At 43.5% G+C, this 26281-nt stretch overlaps 2 protein-coding genes across 6 annotated transcripts in view; one reads left to right on the forward strand and one right to left on the reverse strand.

The window, feature by feature from the left end:
• LOC109316200 (GDNF-inducible zinc finger protein 1-like) overlaps positions 1-25798 on the forward strand; it is a 34521-nt gene extending 8723 nt beyond the window's left edge. For 2 of the 4 annotated variants that reach the window (XR_002102754.1, XR_002102756.1), the window contains exons 3-8: positions 41-135; positions 2751-2918; positions 3714-3871; positions 4568-5498; positions 18700-18707; positions 25787-25798. Coding sequence is in view for 1 of the 4 variants with exons in the window: in XM_019544085.1 (XP_019399630.1) it covers positions 41-135; positions 2751-2918; positions 3714-3871; positions 4568-4924 (778 nt within the window). In the remaining 3 variants the exon portion in view is untranslated. Of the gene's footprint in view, positions 1-40; positions 136-2750; positions 2919-3713; positions 3872-4567; positions 7827-18699; positions 18708-23533; positions 23546-25786 lie in introns of those variants that run through there. The other 2 variants (XR_002102755.1, XM_019544085.1) reach the window with 2 other exon arrangements.
• Positions 8820-26281, reverse strand: part of NAPB (NSF attachment protein beta) — a 49687-nt gene continuing 32225 nt past the window's right edge. The window contains exons 4-11 of one of the 2 annotated variants that reach the window (XM_019544086.1): positions 25610-25656; positions 25344-25421; positions 20431-20486; positions 19747-19831; positions 17405-17509; positions 14413-14481; positions 13873-13923; positions 8820-12767 (exon numbers count right to left, since the gene is read on the reverse strand). In XM_019544086.1, coding sequence (XP_019399631.1) covers positions 12663-12767; positions 13873-13923; positions 14413-14481; positions 17405-17509; positions 19747-19831; positions 20431-20486; positions 25344-25421; positions 25610-25656 — 596 coding nt within the window. In that variant the 3' untranslated portion in view covers positions 8820-12662. The remainder of the gene's footprint in view (positions 12768-13872; positions 13924-14412; positions 14482-17404; positions 17510-19746; positions 19832-20430; positions 20487-25343; positions 25422-25609; positions 25657-26281) is intronic. The other variant, XM_019544087.1, reaches the window with a different exon arrangement.

Genomic DNA, 26281 nt, shown 5'->3' on the forward strand with positions numbered 1-26281 from the left:
AGCATGTACCTTTTAGCTCAATGGCATTTTCTCATTTCAGAATCCATACTGGTGAAAAACCATTTGTCTGTGATGAGTGTGGTGCCAGATTCACACAGAATCACATGCTTATATATCATAAAAGATGTCACACGGGTAAGAGTTTCTTTTGTCCATGTATAAAAGGAGATCTGGTACAAAACTGCTTCTTTATTAGAAGCTAAATGTTTTTACTAGTATAATATGTCTGTCACATTAAAATAGAGGGGGAAGTGGTGGAGGGGAGGGGGAACAGCACATCATTTTGTGAGCAGTAGTTTTTTGCCAAGCTAGTTGCTGGGCTTAGAGAAACGTACAAGAAAATAATTAATTGTTTAATTATGATTTTCCTTTGGGCAATTCTAAACATTAGACTCCAATGAAATAGCAGCTGTATAATAATGACTACCATCTGGATACTGAGCAGATACTGGCTCTTTCTGAAGTACAGATGTATTTTGATTGCATGCCCTGTATCAGTTGCACTTTTCTTCCAAACACCACCCTAACAACTCCAAAACTTTCTGCCCCATATGTGTACTCTTGTGTAAAACATTGAAGAAAACTGTAGCCTCTTCTGTAAAATTCTTAGAGAGATTTCTAATAATTGGTGTCTAAATATGTTCATTAATTTAAAAAGGAAACTCCAGTGCCTCTGAGTCAAACACATGACTTTGTCATCTGTTTACAACTGGCTCAATCATTAGGTTCATTACATGCTCCTGCAATCTGCCACTTGTTTCACTGTGGATGTGGAGCGTTCTGCCCATGTGCATGACAGGCCATGGCTAAGTGGGAGTGTTGCCCCTTGAAGGGCTGGGGAGTTTCCCAGTGGTTTCAGTAGACTTTGGATAATTGCCTTCCAAAAAGGTTGCTTTGAAAATTCAATTAGTCCCTCAGCTATACTTTAGTTTAATTTTAAAGAGAAAATAATACACTCTCTTCTGGCCGAGATGCAGCAGTTAGCTTAAGAAACATTGCTGGCTCGTTACAGTATGCAAACAAGATTACAAATAAGTCCCCACCATTTTGTATGCCTACAGTGTAAATTGAGTTGAATCATAACCAAGGATCCGGGCTTTCTGTTTCCCATGGGAAAACAGGAAAAACAGATTTCCCCCTTTACTTGAGGAAAACATGGATTTCTCATTTTAACAGCAAAACCTGTGGATTTCTCAGTTTTGCAGAGAGCTCCCTGCAAGCTGGCAGGGTTCCAGCCTGCAGGGAGCTGAGAGGAGGGCAGTCAGGCGGGGGGCACCATGTCCACATGGCTGCTAGGTAGCCTGGAGAGCAGCTCCTGTAAGTAAGGTGAGGGGGTGGGGGGGATTGAAGCCAATGGAGGGAGGGGCTGAAGTTGGAGCTGCTGCCCAGCCAGGGGGGCTTGGGGCTTGGGGCCCAGGGCTGTAATGCGCAGCTGCAGGGCCCTGGCAGGGAGCGGGATGGGGCCGTGAGCAGCTTGTCTAGGGGGCAGAGCCAGCTCCCCACCACTGCACACACTCCCAGGAGGCAGGGGGTAACCCATGCCTCCCAGATCTGTGTATGGGGTGAGCATGGGCTCCCTCTCCTGGCGCCTCCACAGCCCAATAGATGTGACCCAGCACTGCAGGGAATAGTATGGCTGCATAGGAAAGTTGTATGCCACTGCGAGCTCTGCACTGCCCTGACAATGCATCCTGCCCGTGTGGCAGCACTGAGGTACACAGTCCCATGCCGCAGTGTCTGCTGCTGCTACGTGCACAGGGGGCGCCTTGCCAGGGCAGCGTGGAGCTCACAGTGCCAGTGAGCTTCCCCATACAGCCATACTATTCCCTGCAGTGCCAGGTCACATCCACCAGGCTGTGGAGGCCACAGCGGGCAACTCGCCCCCACTGCATGCACAGATCTGGGGGCCACAGGTCCCCTTTGGCCCCTGGGAATGCCTGCAATGGTGGGGAGCCTCCCTCCCTCCGGCCAAACCAACAGCAAGCAGGGGGGAGCAGGGCTCTGCCACAGCAGCTGCTGCCTTGGGCAGGAGACTGTGGATAGCTGGGGGCCCGATCTGGCAGGGCTGGAGGGCAGTGAGAACAGAGGGGCACCAGCATGAGGGGTGTTAAGGGGCAGAGTGAAGGGTCACCAGCAGGGCTGGAGGGGAGTGAGGGGCCTTTTATTTCTATCATGTATTTTGGGGGTTTTATCATTTAAAAAAAAAAAAAAAAAATTGCTGATTCCGTCAGGGAAAACCAGGATCTCTAATCATAGCACCTTGAAATTGTTGCTTGTGAAGGTTTTGTTTTCCTTATGCTTTCCTAATCAAAGTTTCTCAGGTCTCCCCATCTGCGGGGTCTCAGACGCTTCTGCCTTAAACACACCCAAAAATGTCTCTGGAGAGAGAACATGAAGATAAAGCAAATCCTTCATGAAGCAACTGTCAAAAATCAGCTTCTTAATGGAAGTTACCTTCTAATATAAGTGATCAGGGGCATGAGCCAAGGCCCACTGAAGTAAAAGGGAAGTCCCTGCCAACTGTTGACTTTGAGCTTTTGTTTACTTCATACACGTACCTGTTGGTGTCCTTAGGAGACTGCCTTGTATAGGTCCTCAGATGGGTGTATTCTGTACCTTTATCCCAGGGAGTTAAAGCCATTAAAATTGCTGTGTGCTTATTTGTTTTGCTCAGGGTGTTTGCATGTGATGTCTTTACCAACATTTTATGTGCTTTTGTTTTCTCATTCGCCAATTGATCCTTACTGTAGGGGAAAGGCCTTTTATGTGTGAAACATGTGGAAAGAGCTTTGCCTCTAAGGAGTACTTGAAACATCATAACAGAATACATACAGGTTCCAAGCCGTTTAAATGTGAAGTTTGCTTCAGGACATTTGCACAGAGAAATTCACTTTACCAGCATATTAAAGTTCACACAGGTAGGAAAGATGCTTCTTTGGAAGGCAAAGTACTGTGACCTAATAGACATAAATTTTAGATTTGCTTAACTTAGACTCTGCTGCTTCTGAGCCTAGTAGTACCACCTCTATATGAAATTCTTAGCTGTTGACTGATGCAGCGATATTTCATTCACTCCGTTCTTCCTACCTGGCCCTCCAAAAGTGTCTGTTTCTTGCTGGTTAAATTGCAGCAGTAGCTATGAAATACTTCCCAGAGTTGTGCTGGTCTCACTAATGATGCTGAAGCTAAAATACCAATTCTCTGCATCTGCTTTGCCACGTTGCATCAGTTTTTATATCTTCCAAGCCCACTTTCTCCCTTGGCTGTCCTACTGTCTTTCCCTCTGTTTTGCTATGTCACAGGAAATAAAGGACTATTGTTCTGCTGAATGATATTTACATATACCAAAGCAGATTACAAAAGCAAATGGATGGGCTAAATCCTGGAGTTCCTGCTCATATAAATATTTATACTTGTAAATATGGCGACTAATTTAGGCCAGGAGTTTAGTTAATGTAAGATGGTCTGTTGACTCAAGAGTTGCATCAGTTTATGCCAGCTGAGGATTTAGCCCTTAAATGCTAGATACAGTCTGTTGATTTTGGCTCCAGTATAGAATTACACAAATATGATGTTCCTGAGAATGTATTTGAATGTTTAGTGAAGGTGCCTGTACTTGCCTAGTCAAACAAGTGGAGCATTTGGGCTTCTTAGAGGCTGCAGCAAGAGCTGCTCAGACAAGGTGTCATTCTAAAGTTCCACTCCAATTTCAGGTGAACGTCCCTATTGCTGCGATCAGTGTGGTAAGCAGTTCACACAGCTCAATGCACTGCAGCGTCATCATCGAATACACACCGGTGAGAAACCCTTCATGTGCAACGCATGTGGGCGAACATTTACCGACAAATCCACCCTCCGGCGGCACACCTCAGTAAGGAGCTATGTTGTCCTCACAGTTCTGGTTTCAGACACGTGTGTGTACAGGGCATCAATTCTAGGAAAGGGACCCATCTCCTTTCTGCTGGTTTTGACCACTGGGAGCCCTTTCCCTGTTACATTGGTATTAAAATACCTCAAAACATTTCCTTGTCTAGTTTAGATTCAGAGCTGTGCTAGATTTACAGAAAAATTAATTTCAGCATGGACAGCAGTTTATGCAGGTAATAACAGGAGAAGAGAGGTTTATTTCTAACTTGCCCTGTGACCTGGAGACCTCCATTTCCCTCATTGGGCCAGGTGTTTGGCTTGGCCAAGTTTTTATACATGACGACTTGGGAGAAGCAACCCCAATCAAGGAGCTGATTAGGGTGCTCCAATGATCTTCCTGGCCCTAGTGCAGCTATAGCAGCTTTGGGCTTAGTTGGTACCAGCGCTGGCTTCCTCTGAGTATGCACTGGCATACTTTTGGGCTGGATCCTGCTATAGAAGTCAACACTGGTTACTGCATTGCCTCATGATAGCCAAGAGGCTATAGCAAGTCACTTCTCCTTTTGCACTGCTGAAGCATATTCTCAAACAATTGCACAGAGTTTAAGTTTTAGATCCTCGGCTCAGAGGTGATCTAGATAAAAACATTACAGTCATTTCAGACACCTACTGATGACACTGCTTTGTGTATCGTTTCTAGATACATGATAAAAATACACCTTGGAAGTCTTTCCTGGTTATTGTTGAAGGAGCATCTAAGAACAACGAAGGGCACAAGGCAGAACTTCCCGATGGAGAGTATGACATGTCACCCAAAATCACAGAGAAGCTGCTCTCTATTGCTGAAAATGGCCACTACCAGCACTTGACTGTTGTCCCAGGGAGTATGACTGCACTGCACGACAATGGCTGTACCATGGGGACAGACTATAAGTCTGATGGGACTGTGGGACCCCAAGAAGCCCTCATAGCTACCACTTTAAGTGAGTTTACGGTTCTGCATACACAGACTGACTCTATTCAGCCACAGCTTCATGCTCTGGTAAATATGGAATAAGTTGGTATTGTTCACGTATCCAACCTGGACTATAATTCTTTCATAATCTTTGACTCTGCCCATAACCCTTTGATAGAATTAGGTCAGGCTAATTCTCCTTATTAGGAAGAGGGACTGGCTGTGAATGGCATCCCCATGATTTCTTGAATTGCAGATCTCCTTTGTGACTATGAAGTCATTATTTCCAATTTGCGTAGTCTGGCTGTAGCTTCTTTTCCCAAAGAATAGGATAGAATAATAACTACCAGTTGGGTATGGGGAACTGCCCCCTCCCTTGCTCCTCCATCACATTAGTATGGCAGTTTTGAAATCCACTGATCTCTGATGTCATGGCAAATCCTCATTTATTCTATCCATTTAATCTCTGGAAATGTATCCATCCAAGGTCCTTTACTTACCCTTTTCTGCAAAGGTATGTTGAACCCATTCACCCCTTGGTACGGATATGCTAGGAGCAGTTCCTTAGGAAATAGAAAGGGCATAGGTTTGATTCGGCTTCCCACTGGCTTGATTCCACAATGTGGGTAAACAACAATGCTTTTACGTCTCTGGGCCTGATAGTTAATGGAATTCAGTCTCACTTAAAATGGCTAAAACCAGTTCCTGAAATTAATTTTCCTCTCTGCCTTTGCCAAAGATTGGAGCAGTAGGAGCAAGTCCGGAAAAGCAGAGTTGCATTCCAAGGGGTATCATTTTTGCAATAGCAAAAATGTGGAAAGTTCAGGCTGTGGGATTTGGTGTTGCAAAATAGATTACAATGTCTTGAAATAGCTTGTGGCCTTCTGTTTCTGACCTCCAGTAATATATGTCAGAGTTTTTGATCCAACAGGCTTAATCCAGCAGGTTTAATATTTTTGGCCTATTAATTGCTCTAATGTAAAGAAAAGCTTTACTCCTTCAGAACTTGAAGCTTTTGCATAAGAAACTAAACCCCCTTCAGCAAAACTACCTCATGGAAGGCTCTCAGGGCTACTGTGTGTTTGTTTTGCTATAGGAGCTGTACAAAGCCTAGTAGAGGCACTGGCTGTAGCAGCAAAAATCCTCTTGTTGATTAAACCATTCTCCCTGCACTCAGCCACCTCCAAAAGAGCTCTTGTCACTAAGTTAATGTCCACCCAGGGGGTTGCTGTCATAGTCATCAGTGATGGGTGTGTTTTCTCTTCTCCCTTAGGTGTCCTACTACAATTTTATAGTATAAATCAGGCCTTAAGTTACAGGATTTAGATTTGAAAGCCACTGCAGGAGCTGGAAGGAAAAAAAAAAAAGATGTAATTCTTAAACTCATGCACCTTCATCTTGCAATTGGATCTGATACAGCAGATTTCCACTGACTTAATAGGGCAGGGAAAGATCCATTTGCAAGAGGCATCTGTGCATGGTATGTGCAAAACAGTGGGCATGTCTACAGGTGCACTGGCCTGTGCAGTCATTTAGTACTTGCTTAAATGACTGCACAGTCCCAATGCCACATGGGTCACTTCCAAAGCTACTGTGCAGTAGCATCAGGACTCACGGTTCATGCCCACCAACGCTACAGTGATGTACTGTCTTGTGTAGAGGTGCCCAGTGAGGCTCAGGAGTGAGAATACAGGCAAGGCTTCTCATTCCAGTGTCTGAAAGATTTAGAAAACTTGTGAATAAGCAACTCCATGATAACTTCAGTGAAGCTTTTCTATAATTCAGTGTTAGAAATAGTGCAGGTTTGGGCAGGTGCCTAAAAAAACAAGACTGTGAAACTAACAGCTGAGGTAAGTGCCAAAAACTGCATTAATGATGACTTCATGTCCATGCATTTTCCTTGTTAAAGGGGGTAGAGTACCTGCAGTGGAAATATATAATGGGTTTATCTTGACAACGTGCCTTTTTACATAAAAGGAGGTGATTAAGAGTTAGATGGTTTTAAAGGTATTTAGACCTCTTCAGTGACAGTCAGGGTCTCCGAATCCTTTAGAAATCTGGGCTCAAGTGTTTGCTCCAAAGCGTATTATCCCAAGAATAATCCTTATGTGACACTCGGTTAAGTAGATGCCATTTCTCAGAACTGGGAATTACAGGGAACATGCAGGCCCATTCCCTAGAACAGCCCTTTCTCCATTCCTCTCGCTACAAAAGAGAAAAGAAACCCGCTGTACACTGCCTGGTCATTTATTAGTAGTCACTGTTTTTACTCCTTGTTTTGCAGTGAGAGGAATAATATTGTACAGATAGCAAAGGGGACACAACAGGGATATTTCTGAAGAACCGTTTCTTCCATCCTAAGCACTTTCTAAGTAAACTGAAAATTAAGATGTGTGTTCGCCCTACATGGCTCAGCTTGTTACTTTTTGTTACAAAACAAGTGGAACTTTGATAAGGAATTACCATGATTAACTGAGCAGAGGGAGTAGAGCAGGATTAGCCCAGAGTACTCAGGCACAGTTACCAGCATCATCTTGGGTTATTTTTTGAACCTAGAACTACCTGGAAGAGTTCTGTGCTAGGAAACACTGGGAATATAAGGCAGTCAATATCAGTACAGCTTGCACTTTTAGTAAGCAAGCATCTGTGAAGTTAACAGAGAACAATTCCACAAATTGCCCTTGTTTAGGTTACTTGTTCCAGTTCAGGGTCAAACCCACACAACTCTACCAGTTTACACTAGCGGAAAATCTGCCCTTTTGTGTTGCAACTGTTTTTCTGTGTGTGAATTGTTTCTCTTACTAAGAGATTATATTTGAAATATTTATTCACATGTTCCTTTTGACGTTCATGATTCCTAATGATCAGTGTAAAATGTTTATAGATATATTTAAATTCTCAGCATTAGCACTTGTAGACAGGGAAGCTTTTGTATTCTGAATATATGGAAGTGAGTTACCTGTATAAGCTGTTCTTATTAAACTATTATTGCCCTTTCCATAAACGACTTGCTGTCAGTACCAGACTCTTTGTGTTCAGGTTAACATGCATGTTAAATGTAATGAACTTCTTTAGATGTTTAGAAGATAAGCTTATGAGATCTTTCATAGCAAAACTGCCACTTCCTCACATGCCAAACTTAAATAGTGTCAATGAAATAATACTTAGAGGTTCCAATTCATGTCAACTGAAATCACAGCAGATAATGTGCAAGACCAGGTGTGAACAAAATACAATATGCCAGCCACTATGTCTTCCTCATTCTGATGCCTTACAAGAATCCCAACTGTAAAATCTCATTCATCACCCCCTTCCCCTCTGCAAGTGGTGGTGCTCCATTGAACAGAACTTCTTTTGCATATGCCTGAAAAGAGATGTTGGAGTTGATAGACTGCAATTAGGAGGGACAGCACTGTTTCCTTTAGACCCCGCCTTCCAAGTCAAGAAACAGTTTTGTGGGTTCTCAGACTATATAATATTCAGTGAGCCTGCTACAGCACCAGCTCACATGAAGGTAAGTCCATTTGGTCTCAGCCCAGTACTTGACAGAAACAGGAAAAGAGATGACCAGCTGGAGGGTTGCTAAGAAGCAGATGAAGCTGTAACTGAATGATGAGGGACTAGTTAGATCAGGATGTCACCACAAGATCCTTTTGAAGGGTGTTGCAGGAAGAGGGAGGAAATAAGGGCAGGCTTGGGCTTTCCCAGCTCTCAACTCTTAAAGCATCATTTAAGCCACTCATTCTACTAGAGGACAAAAAAACTCAAAGTCCCCTGCAATTGCTTGTGCATCATTGTACTAGGTGCCAGTGACATTCAGTATGTGTTGCATGTATGTGGCTCTTCAGCTATCACAGCATTTGAAACCTGTTGTCTAACCAAAACATGATTTCAGGGTTTTTTTTAAATGCTAAGATAGCCAGTGTAGCTTCAGCAGTTGCCTGTGAAGTACATGCTTATCAAATGGAGCTGTTTAACAGGAAAGAATGCTCAGGGCTACTATTCATAAATTTCACTTTATTACTGTACAGATTCACACACACACGCACGTTCTGTTCTTGCTAAGACCGTTTCATTATTGATCAATACAGATGCTTGACCTGAAAAGAAAACAAAACAGAAAAAGAACACACCAGCCTGGCAGCTTGGCTCCAGTTTGTTTTAAAACAGCTATATCACGAATTTACAACATGGATTACATTGGGTAACATGCTGGAGTCTATTAGACAAACCAAGGTTTGCAGTCAGACAGTACAATTTGAGAGCACATTGATACGATTATACAACCTAGTGCATCTGCTGTTTCAGTACGCTGTCAGTCAGTGATGCATCTTGTCACAACTGTGCAAAAATACTGGTTTTAGGTCCTGGAGGGAAAAAACCTACTAAACCACCAAAAAGGTAAAGTGTAAACAAGATGACATTTAAAAAAACAAACAAACACACACCTCAAAAACAGAAGCTCTGTACAACATCTACATTCCCTTGCTAGTCAGAATCTAATATCCATGCAAAATTTTATTTAAATATCACAAAATTGTGGGCATGACAAGAGCCATCACTTCACATAATCAAAAATATCTTTCCTTATAAATCCTTAAGTTTAGAAATTTAATGCCTGTACTTGTTCTACAAAACACAGCTTGCTCTCATTCTAGGCTAGTGATTTTTAACCAAAGGCTATGTTACTGTGCAAAGAGGAGCTATGTGTATCCTCCTTGGATTATCTCTGCTAGAGGGGGAGGTTTCAATTAGTAAGATGAGAACAAAAAAAGGTTTTTTGCCACCTGCGTAATAGAGATCCTTCAAGAGATCCTTCTCTTTTGCCCATTTAGTATGGAAGAGCCATATATAGTGATGTGCAACATGCATTTTACAATAGCATCACATGAAGACAACAGCTATCAGGAGCTTGCACATGAGCAGTAACTGCATGAGGAAATAGGCCAGTGGGCTAACATCTACTTTTATCAGTGCATCTGATTCGTTACACTTCCCTTATCCCTAGCACCCTCTGTGGCTGGCAGTTACTGCAAAGGGCAGCCTGTGCTCCTAGCATGACCAGACAGAGAAGCTCTATCTCATTCTAAAATGAGACACTTTGCCAGAATCCCAGGAACTGCTTTGTGCTATGAACATCCCAAGCTAGGTTCTTTCTTCTCTGTGCCTTTGTGCAAGGAACATGGGAGTGCACTTTTCTCTCCAAAGAAATGGTTTTCCTAAGGGGACAGTAGAAGAAAACATCAGTATACAAATGCTTGTGCAGGTGGCTGTCTTTCCCCTCCAGGTCAGTCATATGGCACATCTACAAATCAACCTTTCATTAACAAGCAAGTTTAACAGAAAGTGGCAGGTTCAAGAATGACTCCAGATAGTAGGAAGCAAAAGGTGTAGTCCAACTGAACCAAACTGAGATGAGTAACATGCATCCAACTGAAGGGGCTTCAAAATGCCAAATGAGAGAGCCAAGTCCAGTTCTGACTAACAGCTGATACAGGGGTAAAGGGAAGAATCTGTTCTCCCTGGCTAACTTGAGACAGCAGAGGAGTACAGGCTGACTCCAGCATTGCTCAAGGAGATTATCTATTACAAAAGGGATGGGAGATCCCAAATCATCCATCTTCCTCCCAAATAAATCAATGGCATGTCTGTGTTTAAAGAGCCTCATTTCTTCCACAACAGCTTCCCCTGTACTGCTGTCCGCCCCATATACAGGGCAGCTGCTTGAGCCACTGTGTACAAGTCTCAAGCCATCCCTGCAGCAGCTAACTACTGTAAACAAAAGCTGGTTTTGCATGTTACACAGCTTTCTCCAACACCTCCAACATGAACCAAGTTGCTCATCTGGGACAAGCTCCTTCCTTTCTCCTGTTTCTTCACTGTGCATTTACATCCTGTTCACCTGGCAAGTAAGAAAAGTTGTAAATTCGACTGGGAGCAGAAAGCGATCTCGTCCAAACTAAGTAAAATCGTGTCATCTCAGTCAAACTGCAGAGTAAGCTGCATTTCGCACAACACAGAGCTAAGGGCAGAACAGAAGCCCTTCCCAGGTTGAGTTAGTTGTGTAAAAAATACAAAAGTAAAAAGGGGATGCAAATTAAAAGCCCTGGAGATGGATTATTAAAACATTTTTGTGTTTTTTCTTTCCTGGAATTCTTCATTTGGTCTCCAGGAATTTTTCTGTAAACAAATGATAGTTCTGCAGTGTCTCCAGGTTCTTAGAACACGCCATTATATTTTGCTTCAAGCAACACAGTCATTCAGACCCATTTTGTCTTGGAAAATTGGTAGCCCAGACAACACAGAAAAATGAGAGCCAGCAGCTGCTCTGTTAGGAACCTGGTAGGTCCGTGCATACCTACAGCATTCCTTCTTACACAACACAAAAAACGTAAGATCCAACTTAGGCCAATCCCAGTAGCAATATAAAAAAAAACTGTCAGCTATGGGATACTAGTGTTTTCCTACTTTATGAGGATGGACAGTTTAAAAGGTCAAGTGACTCGAGTGGCATTTACGTAAGTACAGCTAGTAGCCTTTACTTGTATACGCAACATTGATGATACACAAAATCATTTCCACAACTTACTCTTACAGTAGAGAAATAAGCCATACCACACTAAGAAACTGTATATGGTCACACTTTCATTTATATTAAATATAGGTTGCTTGTCTAATTAGCTGCACTGAAACTAAGGCTTGCCCAAAGGAAAAACAGAGTTTGCATGTAATTTAAAAAAAAAAAAAAAAAAAAAATCACTTCAGTGTTTTCTTCATTTCAATATAATGTGAAAGCAAAGCCTGATCAAGCTATGGTCCAGCCATGCTAAGAAGGGTTCTCTTATCTAGTACTGTGTCTAATGCAGTGATTTCACACGCACAACACTGAGCTAGCTCAGCCAATAGCACAATAGTGAAACGTGTCCTGGCACACACACGAAAAACACCTCCAGTAAAGATGACAGCAAGAGCTTATGTAAAAAAAAAGTTAGAAAAATATATTATTGGGTAAAGTCATCTCAGGGTAGGAGGGATGGGATGCACCACAAAATAAAGGGGAAAAAAATCTCTTCAAGAAAATACAGAAGAAACTTACATTTTATATATAGTTCTTAAATATAAAATACATGATTGACTAGGTCCTATTTAATAAGTTTGTGGAGGGATAATAAACTATTAGAAGTGGTCATCCCTCCCCTCTGAAGAATGATCAGTGTTTCAGACCTAATGTCATTATGTATTCTGTATTTATACATGCACACATGTATCTGTAGAGTACATACACACATGCATACTGTATATAAAAGGTCACAAGCTTTTCACTAGCACCATCAAAATAGCGTTACCATTTTAAAAACAAAATTCTAAACATATCTGAGTGAAGTCCATTAAAAACATAAAACATTAACAGCAGCATTAATTCAGAAACTTGCATGTACTGTATGTCATGGGAAGAACAGATACTTACACACCTGGATCAAAGGGCCTGGAGATCACGAGCTTGTAGAGTAATGGCAGAAGAGATTTAAAATGTAGACTTGGCTCATCAGCTAGCAAAAATAAAGATTTCTGCCGTGTTTCTTTCATCCATCTAACAGTTTCACAAACCTTTATTGATTTCACAGTGTAAGGATCCATCAGCAACACCTAAAGTATCATTTCTTTCCCCATCCATGTCATCCAGACAGACAGCAGGATACTAAACACCACACAAGTCATTGGTTCATAAGCGACAAAGTTAAGCTAGACATAGTATCAAGTATCCCTTAATGGTCCCTGGCTGTAACACAAACACAGATTTAAGAGTTAGGCTGCATGCCACAAAAATATCACAGACAAGTCACTTCAAGTCTCCTTCCCCTTCGCCTTGAATGGACTTTTTGATGCGGAGCAACATGGTGGTTAGCCACTGGTCCAAGCGAGAAATGGAGTCAAATTCCTTGACCTGATGGAAGGAAGTTTAATGCTGGTTATTAGAAAGCAAACTGCAATGTGAACAACAAGATTGGTACGCTGCATTTAAATTAACTTAAAAAAAAAACCTATGGCTCTTAAAATTTACATATAATTTGGTAAGAGTGTCACTTGACTGGGATGGTTTGGTCAGGACTGATCTTGCCTAGACTAAATTACTTCCAGCCCAACTTTTCTGTGATTTCATTTCCTTAAGCCAGTGATTCTCAACCAGGATCACTAAAACCTTTGAAGGATGCCCCAAAAACTGTAAGGAGATAAGCAAGTAAGTATAGGCTCAAGCTCAGTCCTTGCTTAGCCAATCCCCTGTTCCCACTGCAGAGCCCCTTCTACTAGGATATATGCATTGTAACATTAGTTGGGTTGGGCGGGGGGGGCTGTTCAATTCACAGAAGTTACAGAGAACTGCCTCGAGTATAATGGAGAGGTGCCTAGAATCTAAAAAAGGCTGAAAACCACTGCCTTATGCCATTAGCACCTACAGGAAGGTCAGTGGGAACTTTTGATGGGCTTTGTGGATCAGGCTCTAAGAATTCCAAGTCTAAAGCTGGGTTTTCACTCAAAAATGGGGTGAGTCTTGGAGATAGAAAACTTTGGCAAACTTAGGGTCACTCTCTCAGAGAGGAGGCAAATTTGCTCCTGGAGAAAGGGTAAGCGGCAGCTCTGCTACTCTTCATCTCTTGCTATTGGCCATTTTATGTCAGGACAGTGACAGTCCTGGAGAAGGCCCTGTGCTTTCAGTGCAGAGAATCAGTGGAAAAGCAAGAAGCAGCAGAGCAGCAGCAGATGGCATTGGGATCCTTAGGGAAGCACTGGGGGGGGGGGGGCCGTGTTCAAGAAGAACATCGTTCCACTCTTGAGTGGTGGCCCCCTGCCACGAACAATGTTACTGGGGGCCATGGAGAAAATTTGCAGCCTCCACTGGACAGCAACAACTGGGATCCACTCCAAGCGGTCATAAGACCTTGGCATGCCACGTGCACCGGGAGAGCCTGGATCAGAGCTTGCCTATACCAAGGTCGCAGGCATGGGCCATCAAACATATGCAGGGGGCAGGGACACAGGGGGTTACTCACTGCTTCTGTGTATGCTTCGCAGTTTTGTTCCTCGTAAGCTTCCAGCAGCTTCTAACAAAGTTGAATCAAAGGCTACATGTTAGAAGGTAAATGAGGCAGAAATCCAGCTTGCCAGCCACTTCTGCTGTGCTACAGCCTACCCATTATTAATGAATGCTTCTCTGTGTTGAGAAGAGACCTGAAAGAATCGTGTCCTTGAGCACAGGACAGAATGGTTAACTCCTTAGCCCGTTATGCCCAGCAATCGATAGCAGCAGGATACTACCCAAGCAGACCCTTTGGAGCTATTCCACCTCCCTACATCAAACAAATGAAAATCTGCTTTCATTATAATCATTTTCCACTCACAGTTCAGTCCCCATTTTCATGCATTCCAAGGGATTTGAATGCAGGGATATACAGAGGCTGGTGCCCTCTAAAACATGCAAGTATGAAAACATCATTTCCCACAAAAAAAGGACACAGGAGAAGGGCAGCCTTCCCATTTGCAGACCAGTAATTAAGCTGTGAGGACTTCAAATCACCATCAGCTTCACTTACTTTTAACAACTTGCACTCTCGTGAATCTGTGAATGCTGGAAACATTTCTTCATATTTCTCTAGGGCCAGCTGAAAGCAGAGAAGCCAACACTGAGGTTCACTCCACACCTTTACCTTCAAACTCGTGTGTGCAGATGAACCCTAATGCTTCCTGTTTACTCACACAGTCCTTCATGGGGTCTAATGTGAAAACATCAGTTTGATGCATCAGGCTCCAAGTGAATCCCAACGATGCAAGCTGAAACATGGCCTTACAGAGTGTTTGTATATGTGCTGGGGGGGAGGGGCCCTTTAATTAAAGCAGCTCCAAGAGTGATGCCTGGAGCATCACTTATTAGCTTCCCTGCACTGAAAAAATGGCAGCAGGCATGCTTTAGTTAAAGCACACCTGCCTCCATTTTTCAGCATGGGGACACTGATGCATGTGATGCTGGAGTCTACTGGAGCACGGTAATTACCACATTCCAGCAAACTCAATTTAAAATCAAGTCTTTTGACATGCGATAATTATCACGTCGGAGCAGCCTCACTGCACATATTATGGGTACCCACACAGGGACCGGGTGCATCTGAAGTGGGGGAAAGGGGGAGGGGGTGTAAAAAGCAGCAGGTGCAAGAACAGGAATTGGGTGCTTTCTACACAACCCAGGCTAAGGATGTGTTTTCCGATGCCAAAGTTGAGCTGGAGGTCTTAAGTTAGGACGCCAGCACCAACCAGATTTTCTGAATCTGCTCATCTCAGAGCACAAGCAGGGGTTTACAGATTGTCAGGCTCTCACAGATGGAGCAGCTGCCCTTGCTGATTATTCTGCATTAGAAAGCAAGCGGCGTTTCAGATACAACACTGTTTTGGTTACAGTTATTTCAGCAGAACTGTAGGAGCCAGCGCACCTTCATGTGGCTAACGTGGCACTTTACGCAGCCACGTACTAGCAGTTTCTGGCACTTCTGATAGTTTAGATTCAGCATACATGCACTCACCCTGCACTGCTTTACTGGGCACGCTCACCACACTGTGCTGTAGCTGCATAGGTACCCAGGCAGAATGGAACTGGCTGGCCACGTGCATAGTGCCAGGTACTGCAGGTAACTGCCTGACTCACAAGGGAGATGGAGAAGAAAGGCCTTCCTACCTTTTAGCCCAGTGGTTAAGGCACTTACCCAGGGAATAGAAGACCCGAGTTCCAGCCCCCCTTCCTTGCCCAGAAAAAGCTTGGACCTTCATCTGCCATTTCCCAGCATGGTGTCCTACAAAGTCATAGGCCCTCCCAAAAGATGAAAGGGTCCCCTGGCAGGCTGGCATGCAGTGTGACCCTGTTCCACCACAGACAAACAAACTCAACCAAATATTGCCATTACACAGCTGCACGCACACCACTTAGGCACTTGAAGAAGAAATAGGCTGGAGCCCCAAGCATTCTCCACATGAGTTAGAAACTAGGAACTAGCAGACAGTTAGTTATATGCAAATCCCCAGCCTCCCGGTTTTTCATGAACCCATCCCTCCACTATAATATAGCCCCTGCCCAGCTTTGAGTCAAGGCCATTCCCTGAAGCCAGAGGGCCGCTTACTGAGTCTTGGCCACATGACAGGCAGCCAGGGCAGATAAATATTAATTTTCTAAATTTTTGGGGGCCCCGCAGGCCAGATTGAACGGCCTTGTGGGCCGCATCTTGCCTACCCCTGATTTCAGCCAATCTAGAGCCAGGTCAACCTTTCATATCCAAATGGACACATTCTACAATGTGCCTGGAGATGAAAAAATGGTGTTCAATTCACCATGCGAGTAACCTTTTTAAAGCAACATTCACTGTTGACGTACATTCTTCAAGTGGTGTATTCCTCACGAATATCATGACAGCCGTAAAGATTGTATTAGTGGCAAGTGATGATTGCACCCCAGCTACGCAATCATCTCCCCTTTCAGCCTAAACCAACTAACATTTCTCTAAAGAAATGCAAAAATCTAGAACTCTTGGTTCCAAAATGATACCTTATTAGACCAACAATTTTTTTGCAATTTCTCAGTTGATCTAAAAATAGGCATCATTTTGGATCCAAGAGTTTTAGATTTTTGTATTTTTTTGTCTCAGACCAACATGGCTACCACATACTTCCCTGTAACATTTCTCTAGGCATCTTTAGTGGCCACCACACAATACAGTCAATGCAAGGACCGATACGTTTCCACAGGTTTTGCCTCAGTCCACCCATTACCTGATTAAGGGTGCAAAGAACTGTACTTGATCGTCTACCTTGGCTAGCTGAACTAAAGCCAAGTTTAAGTCAGGGTTAGAGAGTCAGCCCCAAAGAGATTTCTGATAAAAAATTCCTTATATTAAAAAGCTTGTCTAACTCTATTGCAACTATACAGTTGGTCCAATAAAAGATATCACCCCAAAAAATCCCTGCCTCTAGCATAATTTTTGGACTGTCATGGCTACATCATCACTCTTACACTGAAAAGATTCCTATGCATTTTAAATCCTGAGCAAGATTGGCAATATAAATTTTGAAGAACCATAAATCCTGCCTTTTTATGGTACAGATCCTGTTCTATAGCTGGAGAGGGAGGATCAGATACTGTACGTCCAAAATGAAGAACTGGTTGTCTTGCTCTCCCCCATGTGGTGCTAAGGAGAAGGTTTTTTGACCTTGTTTTCTGAAAACAAGATTGCAGGCCCCATCCTGTAGTTATGAACATGGGAGCCCACTCTGTGGAAACACAAGCTTGTTGCAGTCACGCAAAAACTATCTTATGTCAAGGTTGATGGTCGTTTGATGAAGAATTTAGCTTATGCATTTGTATACGATGGTTTGGATAGGGATGATCCTGCCTCAAAGCAGGTGGTTGGACTAGATGACCACTGGAGGTCCTTTCTAGCCTTACTTCTCATTGGAAAGTTAGTATAATAGAATCACAAAGAAGTGAAGTGAAGTTAAATCCGGGGATGCTATACATTTTGGAAGAACACACAGGAGAGGACTAACCTTTGCATTCAACTCATCCACAATGAAGTGGCAGAGAGCAGCCTTGAAGAAGTACTCTTTTGCGCTGTACTTGAGCAAAGGGTTGTCCATGGTACTTGCTGCAACCTAGACAAAGGAGGTAAGATTACATCAATGAATACCTTACAGCAAGGGCTAAACTAGGAATCCAGGAGGGGATTAAAATTGGACACACTCACTCCTACACGTATAAACAGACAAGATTACAAAAACATGGGAAGAATACCAGGCCGTTGGAAAAAATAAAAGGTTAAACAGGTTTCTTCCGATACCTCTAATTCCAAACGACAACACAACAGTCACCAATCAAAGGGCCTGCAGTGCATGCATCCCATCTGTAAAGATCAGGGAACAGAAGTAAGGCTGTGTGGGGGGAGGATGTTTAAGAGCACTGCTTCTCACAGAAGGTGTGCACGTGCTCACTCCCTCTTAGTGATGCGTTTCATTCCCTGATCATCATCATTCAAACTGAGCTCTACTAGTAAGAGCTAGAGCCTCACACCATTGTAGGGCAAAACACTGCAGGCAGAAAGAACTCCTTGCAGTGTTCCCATTGTGTTGGTATGGCATTACAAACTGTTACTTTACAGAGACAGACAGGCCAAACCCCGAGCCCTCTGCACACAGCTAGTGGAAGGAATTACTTTCTCTTTCTCATCCAGACACCACTTGTGGGATACAGTCCTGGAGTGCTAGACTGGAGAGTTGCCCCCATGAAGCCAGCAGTACTCCAGACCTCAAAAGAGGTGAAGTGGGGGACTGGAAGAGCATAGCTGTGGCCCACAGGCAACATATGGGGGGAGCACATGTCCCCTCCACCCCCACCATGGACAGTGCCTGCGGAAACTCAGCTTCATTCCCGCCGCCAGTGGCGGTGCCTGCAGGTGTCCCCCCAGACTCAGGAGGCAACACCAGCCACCCATGCTGTGGCCTGAGCATCTTGTGCAATTGCTTGCAGCTGTAAGACTGCTGGGAAATAGGGGAGACAGTCTACAAGTGCAGAACAGGGGCAGTGACTATCAGTAACTTTTGGAAGGCACCAGCATTTTCCTCCCAGCAGCTAGAGAGACCTCACATCTACTGCACTGGGCAAGTGTAAGCCTCCCGACCACCCCTAAGCTACAGCAGCAGCCTTCTCTCTCGCACCTTAATGCTCCAGGTCTCAGGCAGGATCCTGCTAGGTGCAGCACACACTGCTCTCCTGGGATTTGAGAGAGCTCAATAAAGTTACTAGATCAGGGCCATAGTCTTCCACTGGAACCTGTGCATACTCCAAGGTTTATTTGTTAGTGCTGGCTGGCCTTGAACAGTCAGTGCATCACAAGTGAAGCCTTGCCCCAAGAAGATCCATTGGTATTTGGTAGGGATGGGGGGTGGGGAAGGAAATGAGTGAGTTTTGTCAAACCCCATTGGTCTCCTACTGGGTTCAAAAGCAAGTATCAGAATAACATATTCCAAACTAAAAATCTTTCAGTAAGATGCAGCAGTTCAGCCTGTACTTGGACGCTGACTGAAACCAAACAGGACCTTTGGAGAAAGGGGTAGATAGCAAAAAAAGAAGAAAAAAAAAAATCCCACAACCCAAATATATGTATGGTTTGAATTCACAGATGAGGTTCCACAAGCAGTAAATGACTCCTCACCAATATTTTGAAGTCTACTGTCCTTTTTTTCTGAAAGTTTAACATGTAAAATGAAGGTAAAGTTTGGGAGAAACAAAATCTCTATTAAAGTGATCTACTCAATTGCACTGATACCAGACAATAGTTTGGGTCAGGGCTGTCCAAAGTCCAAGAGATGGAGAGGCCAGTGTGTGCAGCTAGCTTCAGCCTCAACTGTGAAATCTCTAATTAGGGAAGAAAAGGACCTGTTCCTGATACCAGTGCAAGATGTGGTTATAGGCCAGTGTCAAAGACTGCCTACATGTGTGGTTAGGGGTGAGAGGAGGGCGTTTTAATTTGAGCGATTCCCGGACAGCTGCTTTAATTAAAATGACTCACCGTCACATGTATTAAGCCCCTGCACATTCCAAAGTGGCCACCAAATGATTTATCCAAAGCTCATTCAACAAGGTTTAGATACAAGTGTCCCCACAGCCATTTTGAAGTGTGCAGGGGCTTAATACACATGACAGTGAGGCAACACTGGAGCATCCTAATTAGAACATGGAGAAAACCTGATTAATCGCATTCTAATTAGAACACAAACAAGCACGTTTAAAAGGCACCCAAAGAGCCTGATCCAAAGCCCACCACGAGAAACTCACAAGCTGGTAATCATGTCATTTCAAATCTGCCTTGTCCACACTAAATGCATGGACTTACCTGCTCATAGATTTCGACAGCCTTCTGGTACTGCTCCAACTGCGCAGCATAAGTAGCCACCTTGAGCAGACACTTATTGGCTGAACTGCAACCAAGGATTACAGTTATTGTAAGGACTGGCACAGAACAAAGTGGTATAAACATCGAGTTACCTAAATGTGTGCACTAGTGATGGTATCTGTTAAAACCATTGCCCGGTAGAGTTACCCATTAAAACATGTATTTTCCAAATGCCCAAATTAAAGAAATCCTAGCAAGACCTTATTACTCTCCAGGCCCATTGCAGATTTACAGAAAATGATTTTCTAGGGGTCTGCAATAATATCTTGAGCCCCACGTAGACTAAATGGCATGTGTATTCAACCATCCCACCCCATCTGTACAGCAAACGTTAAAATCTAAACAAAGGCAAGTCAGTTTTCAAAGGCAAGCACATCAATAGGACCCCAAAGATTTGCATTTTGATAGCCAGACAGACAAATGAAAGCCAGTGGATCTGAGTGCCAAACTCAAAATGTTGATGTAGATTCAGGTATCTCATTAAAGCTTCAATTTTAGGAGAGGCATACAATAACAACGCAAATTTAGTACCAGTCATAGGCGGGGGCAGGGTTCACAAGCAGACAAGATAAATCCAGTTTAAAGTCCTTCCTGCTTAAAATAATTTACTCTATGAAGACTTGCCTGTTGGATTCTTCTCCTTTGTAATAATCTGCAGCTTGTTCATAATGTGCAATTGCCTGAAAAACAAAAGAATATTTTCCTTTCACGTATCAGTTTTGATGAGATTTTGGAAGGAAAAAAAAAAAAATGTATTGTGAAGATGAGGAATTTGGACAATTTCCTCAGGTTTTAAAGGGAAGGTATGACATCCCAATGCTCTTTTTCTGTAGGCTTTCAGTGCCAAATCATTGCAATCCACCTCCACTGGAGTTAGAGACCTCCAGCCTTCAAAAATATTACTACAAACTCCAGGTCTCACTACTGCACATCAGGGGTGTGTGAAATGGGCCATATTCAAATTCAGATTTGGCTCAAAAAAAAAAAAAAAAAAAAAAAAAAAAAAAAAATCGGGGACAGAGATTCGATTCATTGATTCAGATCACTGTCCCCAATTCAATTAAGAGAATCAGCAATTCAGAAATAGACAAAAGCTTTACATGTTTTTTCTACGTACCTTGAGGTACCAGGTGTGGCTCACGAATGCTGTGATGCTAGGGTGCGTGGAGCATCCCACAGGAGCGCAGGGTGGCCCACTGTGTGCTCAGTGGAGAGTCCAGAAGTGGACTGGAGGCATTTCCAGTCCACTTCCGGGTCTGGCAGGGAGCACCCTGGGTGGTCCCCCCGCACCCACCTGGCTCAGTGATCGGCTACGGGGGGACCCCGGGTGCTGCCCCAGACTCAGGAAGCACCAGTCGCAGAGCTGGGGGGTGGGGGGCCTCCCCATGTGCTCTCCGGCTGACCAGAAGTGCTTCTGGTCCACTTCTGGATCTGCTACTGAGCATGCTGGGGACTGCCCCCTGTGCTCCTGTGGGACACTCCATCCACCCCAGCATCACAACACTCACGAGCCGCCTGCTACCTAGGGGTATGTATAAAAAACATTTAAGAGCTGTGTCTATGTCCAAATCTCTCTATTCGGAGGGTTCCGATTTGATTTGGAGAGATTAAAGTGTCCTCCAATTCTATTCAGATTCAGAGATTAGGCCACTAAAAAAATGGGCCAAACTGAAATCAGGGACCGAAGCTTTGCACAGCCCTACTGCATATGATCCTAATGCAAGTGTAGAGAGAGCTCTGCCATTTGAGACATGTTATTACTGGCACTGTGAAAACCTATGTCAACAACAACTTTAATAGTATTGCAATGAAAAGATAAGCATATTACTAAGACAATGGCATTTCAGTAGGATATTGGACTAGATGATTTTTGGAGATCCCTTCCAGCTCTACTTCTCAATAATTATGTATGGGCACTGAACACCAAGATCAAGAGTAGGAGTTGACAGGATCTGACATTTGCTATGAGAAGAAATTTATCAGGCAAGCCTCTCAAATTGAAATATAGAAGATGAGATTCCTGATGTACTATCATTATGTATGCACAACTGAGGACATACAAATCAGTACTCAGATTTACAGGATGCCATAATATTAACAACTTCATTCAGTGAGTCTCAGGTACAAATGGGATGTGAAATGTAGGTGGTATTAGATACAAGTTGCAAGGTATCACTTTGCTCAAAAGTTATGGCTAAGTTTTTAAAATTAAAATCGTAGAAGTCTAACTTCCTCTTAGATACCACAGTGACAAGCCTGATCTAAGTGACAAGCCAGGCAGAAATCTAGATATATGTTTGGACAGGAGTATTACTGAGAGAAAAAAAAAAAAACAAAAAAAAACCAACAACAGAAGTTTACTTAACCAAGGGCTCCAGGGATCTGATAAAAGGTATTTTGAAACCTGCATTGTCCAACATGTGATGTTAGCCTTCTCCACTCTGCTGTTCTAAATAGCCGCTATCTGTTAAGATGTCACATGTATATACCACCTTGTTTTTCTGCCAGGCTAGGCAGGCATCAGACAGTAACAGCTTCCCGCCAGCACTTTAGCAAGTGAGAACAGAGCCTTCTGTTGCCATAAAAAACTTTTTAAAGAAGAACTATAAAAAGACCTCTCATGTATGAACTGACTGTGTGCGTTTCATTTATAATAAAGAGAGGCCAGGATTTCTGAGGGTGACCTCTTTTATTGGATCAACTACTTGCTGGTCTAAATATTAGACAAACTTTTGAATGCAAGACATTCTTCACTGAATGTCAAAGATGAAGAATGTTTTGCATTCAAAATCTTGTCTATCTTTATCCCAACTACATAGCTGGTCCAATAAAAGCTAATCACCCTAAGCAGTCTTTGCCTCTGGCATAATCTGTTGACCATCATGGCTACATCACTCTTGCACCACCTTATTTATAACACACACCTGGATGGATAATTAATATGAATTTTGCTCAGTGGTCACTGGAACTTCTGCAAAAAAACCTGGATGAAGTATTAAATAGATGGGATATTTTAAAGACAGGCATATCCAGCTCATCTGATACAGTAGGCTGGATCTGAAACGCAGGGTTTCTCACTGCAGCTGCCACAGCTGCTGTGTCGGTGTCAGCAGCCAAAGCATCACTAGCTGCTCAATGTCCCCCAGCCACTGCGTCAGCAAAGCCAGCATGCTCAGGCACCAGCTTAGCCACTTGGAAAGTATATGTGGCCCTGTTTTAATACAATAAAAGCCGATTCAGGATCCAAGTTAAAAGTCAGTCAAAAAGTTCAGGATCTGGCCAACATTTCAATAAGCAGCTAGCAGGAGATCAGGAAAATGTTCGAAAATGTTGCAAAGTTCTTCAGACAGGTTGTATTGTGCTAACAGGATTGATGGTACTTTTACTAAGATGTTCAATTGTCGATTTTTATGAGGTCATATGGATAGGGATGACCCCGACTCAGGCCAGGGGTTGGACTAGATGACCTAGGGAGATCCCTTCCAGCCCTACTCTATCATTTCTATGAAAACTGAGGTACCGTGCCTGCCCACCACTACATTGTCAAATATTCAGTTCTTAGGGGTGAATGGGTAGGGTCTGCAACAAAACGATCAGCTCAACCTCATTTTCACTTTAAAGCTTGATATGAATAATACAAGCTAGATCTTATAGGCCACAGTCAGAAGCTGGTATCTAAAGCACTGCATACTGGATACCGAGTGTTGATGACAGAAGAACTGGTCAGTCTCTGTAAAAAAACGAGAGCCCTTTCATTATTCTATACACTGCCGTTAGAACAAAGATTTGATTGGCATCCATATTCAAGGTGGCTATCAGCCATTTTATTTTAAAAACACATTGTGTCATTCAGCTCCCCCTGCCTTACAAAAATGCTCCTGTGGTTCTGCAGTAGCTGATGAAGTGCTTCCCAAATGTGCTTTTTGAAGTAATGGATTTCATCTCTCTACTCTTGCAACACGCTCTGAGATGACCAAGAATAATTAAAGCTTTGGTCATCAAACAAGCTTTAGTTAAAGCACCACTGCCACCATTCTGAAGTATGGGGATGCCGATACACAAGACGCAGAGGCTAGCTGGAGCACACCAATTAGCATGCTCCAGCAGACTATTAAAATCGAGTCTGCTCTGACATGTCATAACTACATCACATCGGAGCAGCCTCCCAGCATCTACAAACACCCCAAGGTTCAATGAGAGTCAGAACTTTGCACCAGCTCTGCTGGAGCTGCAGGTCAGGACTGATGCAGAGGGCAGGGAGTTATCTGCTGTGCTCAGCACAAACATCACCTTGGGGCTGTAAACTGGCCTTTGCTTGCAGAGTGAAGGAAGGGTCTCTCTTGTCTGGTTTAATCTGATTATGTGACAGACATGGGGCTTGAGATCTCTTTTCTTTCCCAGCCATGCAAGAGCTGTAATCATACAGACAGCTTCTGTGCAATTCCAGCTCCTCCAGCAGTTTCACAAATGCCTTTATACTGACCTGCAAGGCAGCATCTGCATCATGTCCAAAATAAGATCCTTGTTACTATGAGCAAACAAGGGTCTTTGGGTAAGTGTGATCTCTTTTATTAGACTAAGTAGTTGGAAAAATTGTTCTTTGCAAGCTTTAGGGCATAAACCCCCTTCTTCAGGCATAGGGAAAGCCTGCTGGTGTTTGTGTACTCCCCTGGGTGGAATAGAAGTCAATATGCAAAATGTAGATCTGTGAAAATGCAAATGTGTGGCTGGAAAGATTAGAAGGGATGGGAGACATTAGGTAAGAGACAGGTAGCTGGGGGAAAAGAGGGCAATGTTGAGCTCATGATGGAATGTAGTTGGTAAAATGTAAAGAGGTTACCTGAGGTTATGGCAGGCAGGTTATAATGTACCATAAATCCAGTGTCTATATTTAGTCCATGATTTTTGTATAGCACTAATGTAAACCAAGAGCAGCTCTCAGTCTGGGGGACTGTACAGGAGGTGCCACTTCTAAGCACTGAACAGAGGGAGATCAGCAAAGACGCACCCCTCTGCTTCAGCCTGCAGGCTTAGACTGCTGCTTACGACAAAAGGAACTTGCTAGGAAGGGGTGGGAGGGGGCGAACAGCACAAGGGAAAGGCCACCAAAGTTACTGAGATTTGATCCCAATGTCACTCCTACCCCAGAGCCACTGGATCTGGCCTGCAGAGCCGGGGGCGGGGTTTGCACACACCATGCCACAGCCAAGTAAGTAACCGAGGGGGTTTGCTTGCATTGTGGCTGGGCAGTACACTGGGTCAACTGCACCAGCCAGTCTGGGATTCAAGCAGGGCTGATGCAGTCCACAACTCCAAAACACTTTGTAATTAATTCAGTGATATAGCATCAAATCACACTAACTTCACTCACATCACCCACACCTAAGCCAAACCCTAATGTCATGAATTGGACTCTTCTGGGAAGTTTCTGCAGGCAGAGGCATGATGTGGAACCATCTCCCACAGTTCTAAATACCATGTTAACACAACAAGGAGTATGGTAACAATGAGGACTCCTGCTTGTGCAAAAGGCTTACCTTTTCAATGTCAACCAGCTCTGTCTCATATATCTCTGCAATGGTGATGTGATGCTTGGCAGCAATAGTAAACCGGCCCTAGGAGGAACACAAATGGTGATGCATACAGGGTTTTCTCTCTCCCTCAAGTATGTACATCTTTAAATACAAAAAAGTGGTTAATCAAGCCAGGTTGCAAGATACGCATCTAAGCTGTTACACAACAGGATACCAACCAGTTCTTCACGCCCCTCCAGCTTCCCCACCCTAGCAATGCTGCTTCTTACCATGTCTGTGTAAATATCAATAGCTGCATTTAAGCAGTTGATGGCCTCTGCAGCGTAAGCATTTGGGGAAAAAAAAAAAACAAACCAGAGTCAGCCAGATATTTAACAGTTTCACCTTCCATGCATCTAATCAGACCACCAAGCAAAATGGATGGCTTCAAGTGGCCACCTACCCAGGCTCTGGAAATACAGGCACACAGTCCATGTGACCAAAATACTGATCGAACAAAGCCCTCTCAGGAGATGCATTGTGTGGACAAAGTGCACCCATACCTGAACATCTGCTCAAGCTGAATGCTTGGAGTTCATGGAGAAATGTACTGCCCATATGCAAAACTGATTCTTTGTCCTGACAACATTTTGGCATTGAAAAAAAATTAAACCTTCAAATCTGGGGTGTGAATGAAAACAGTCCCTTCCTTGCTCTACCTATCCTCCGGACCCATTACGTTGCTTCTGAAAATTCTGCACAAAAGAAACAAGACTTCAGGGTAATAGAATACCTGGTGCTGGTAAATTCACAAGAGCTCTGGCAATATTATTAGTACATAAAACAGAAAAGCAGCTCACATTAGGACTGGTTTGTTTGCAAATTTAGAAGAAGTGACAGGCAACAACAGCGGCAATCTTCTCTGGTGTTGGGCACAGCCTGCGCACAGCGCTGGTCGCAGG

The sequence above is a fragment of the Crocodylus porosus genome, unplaced genomic scaffold (assembly GCF_001723895.1).
Source record: "Crocodylus porosus isolate Cpor-Errol unplaced genomic scaffold, CroPor_comp1, whole genome shotgun sequence".
NCBI classification, from domain to species: domain Eukaryota; kingdom Metazoa; phylum Chordata; order Crocodylia; family Crocodylidae; genus Crocodylus; species Crocodylus porosus.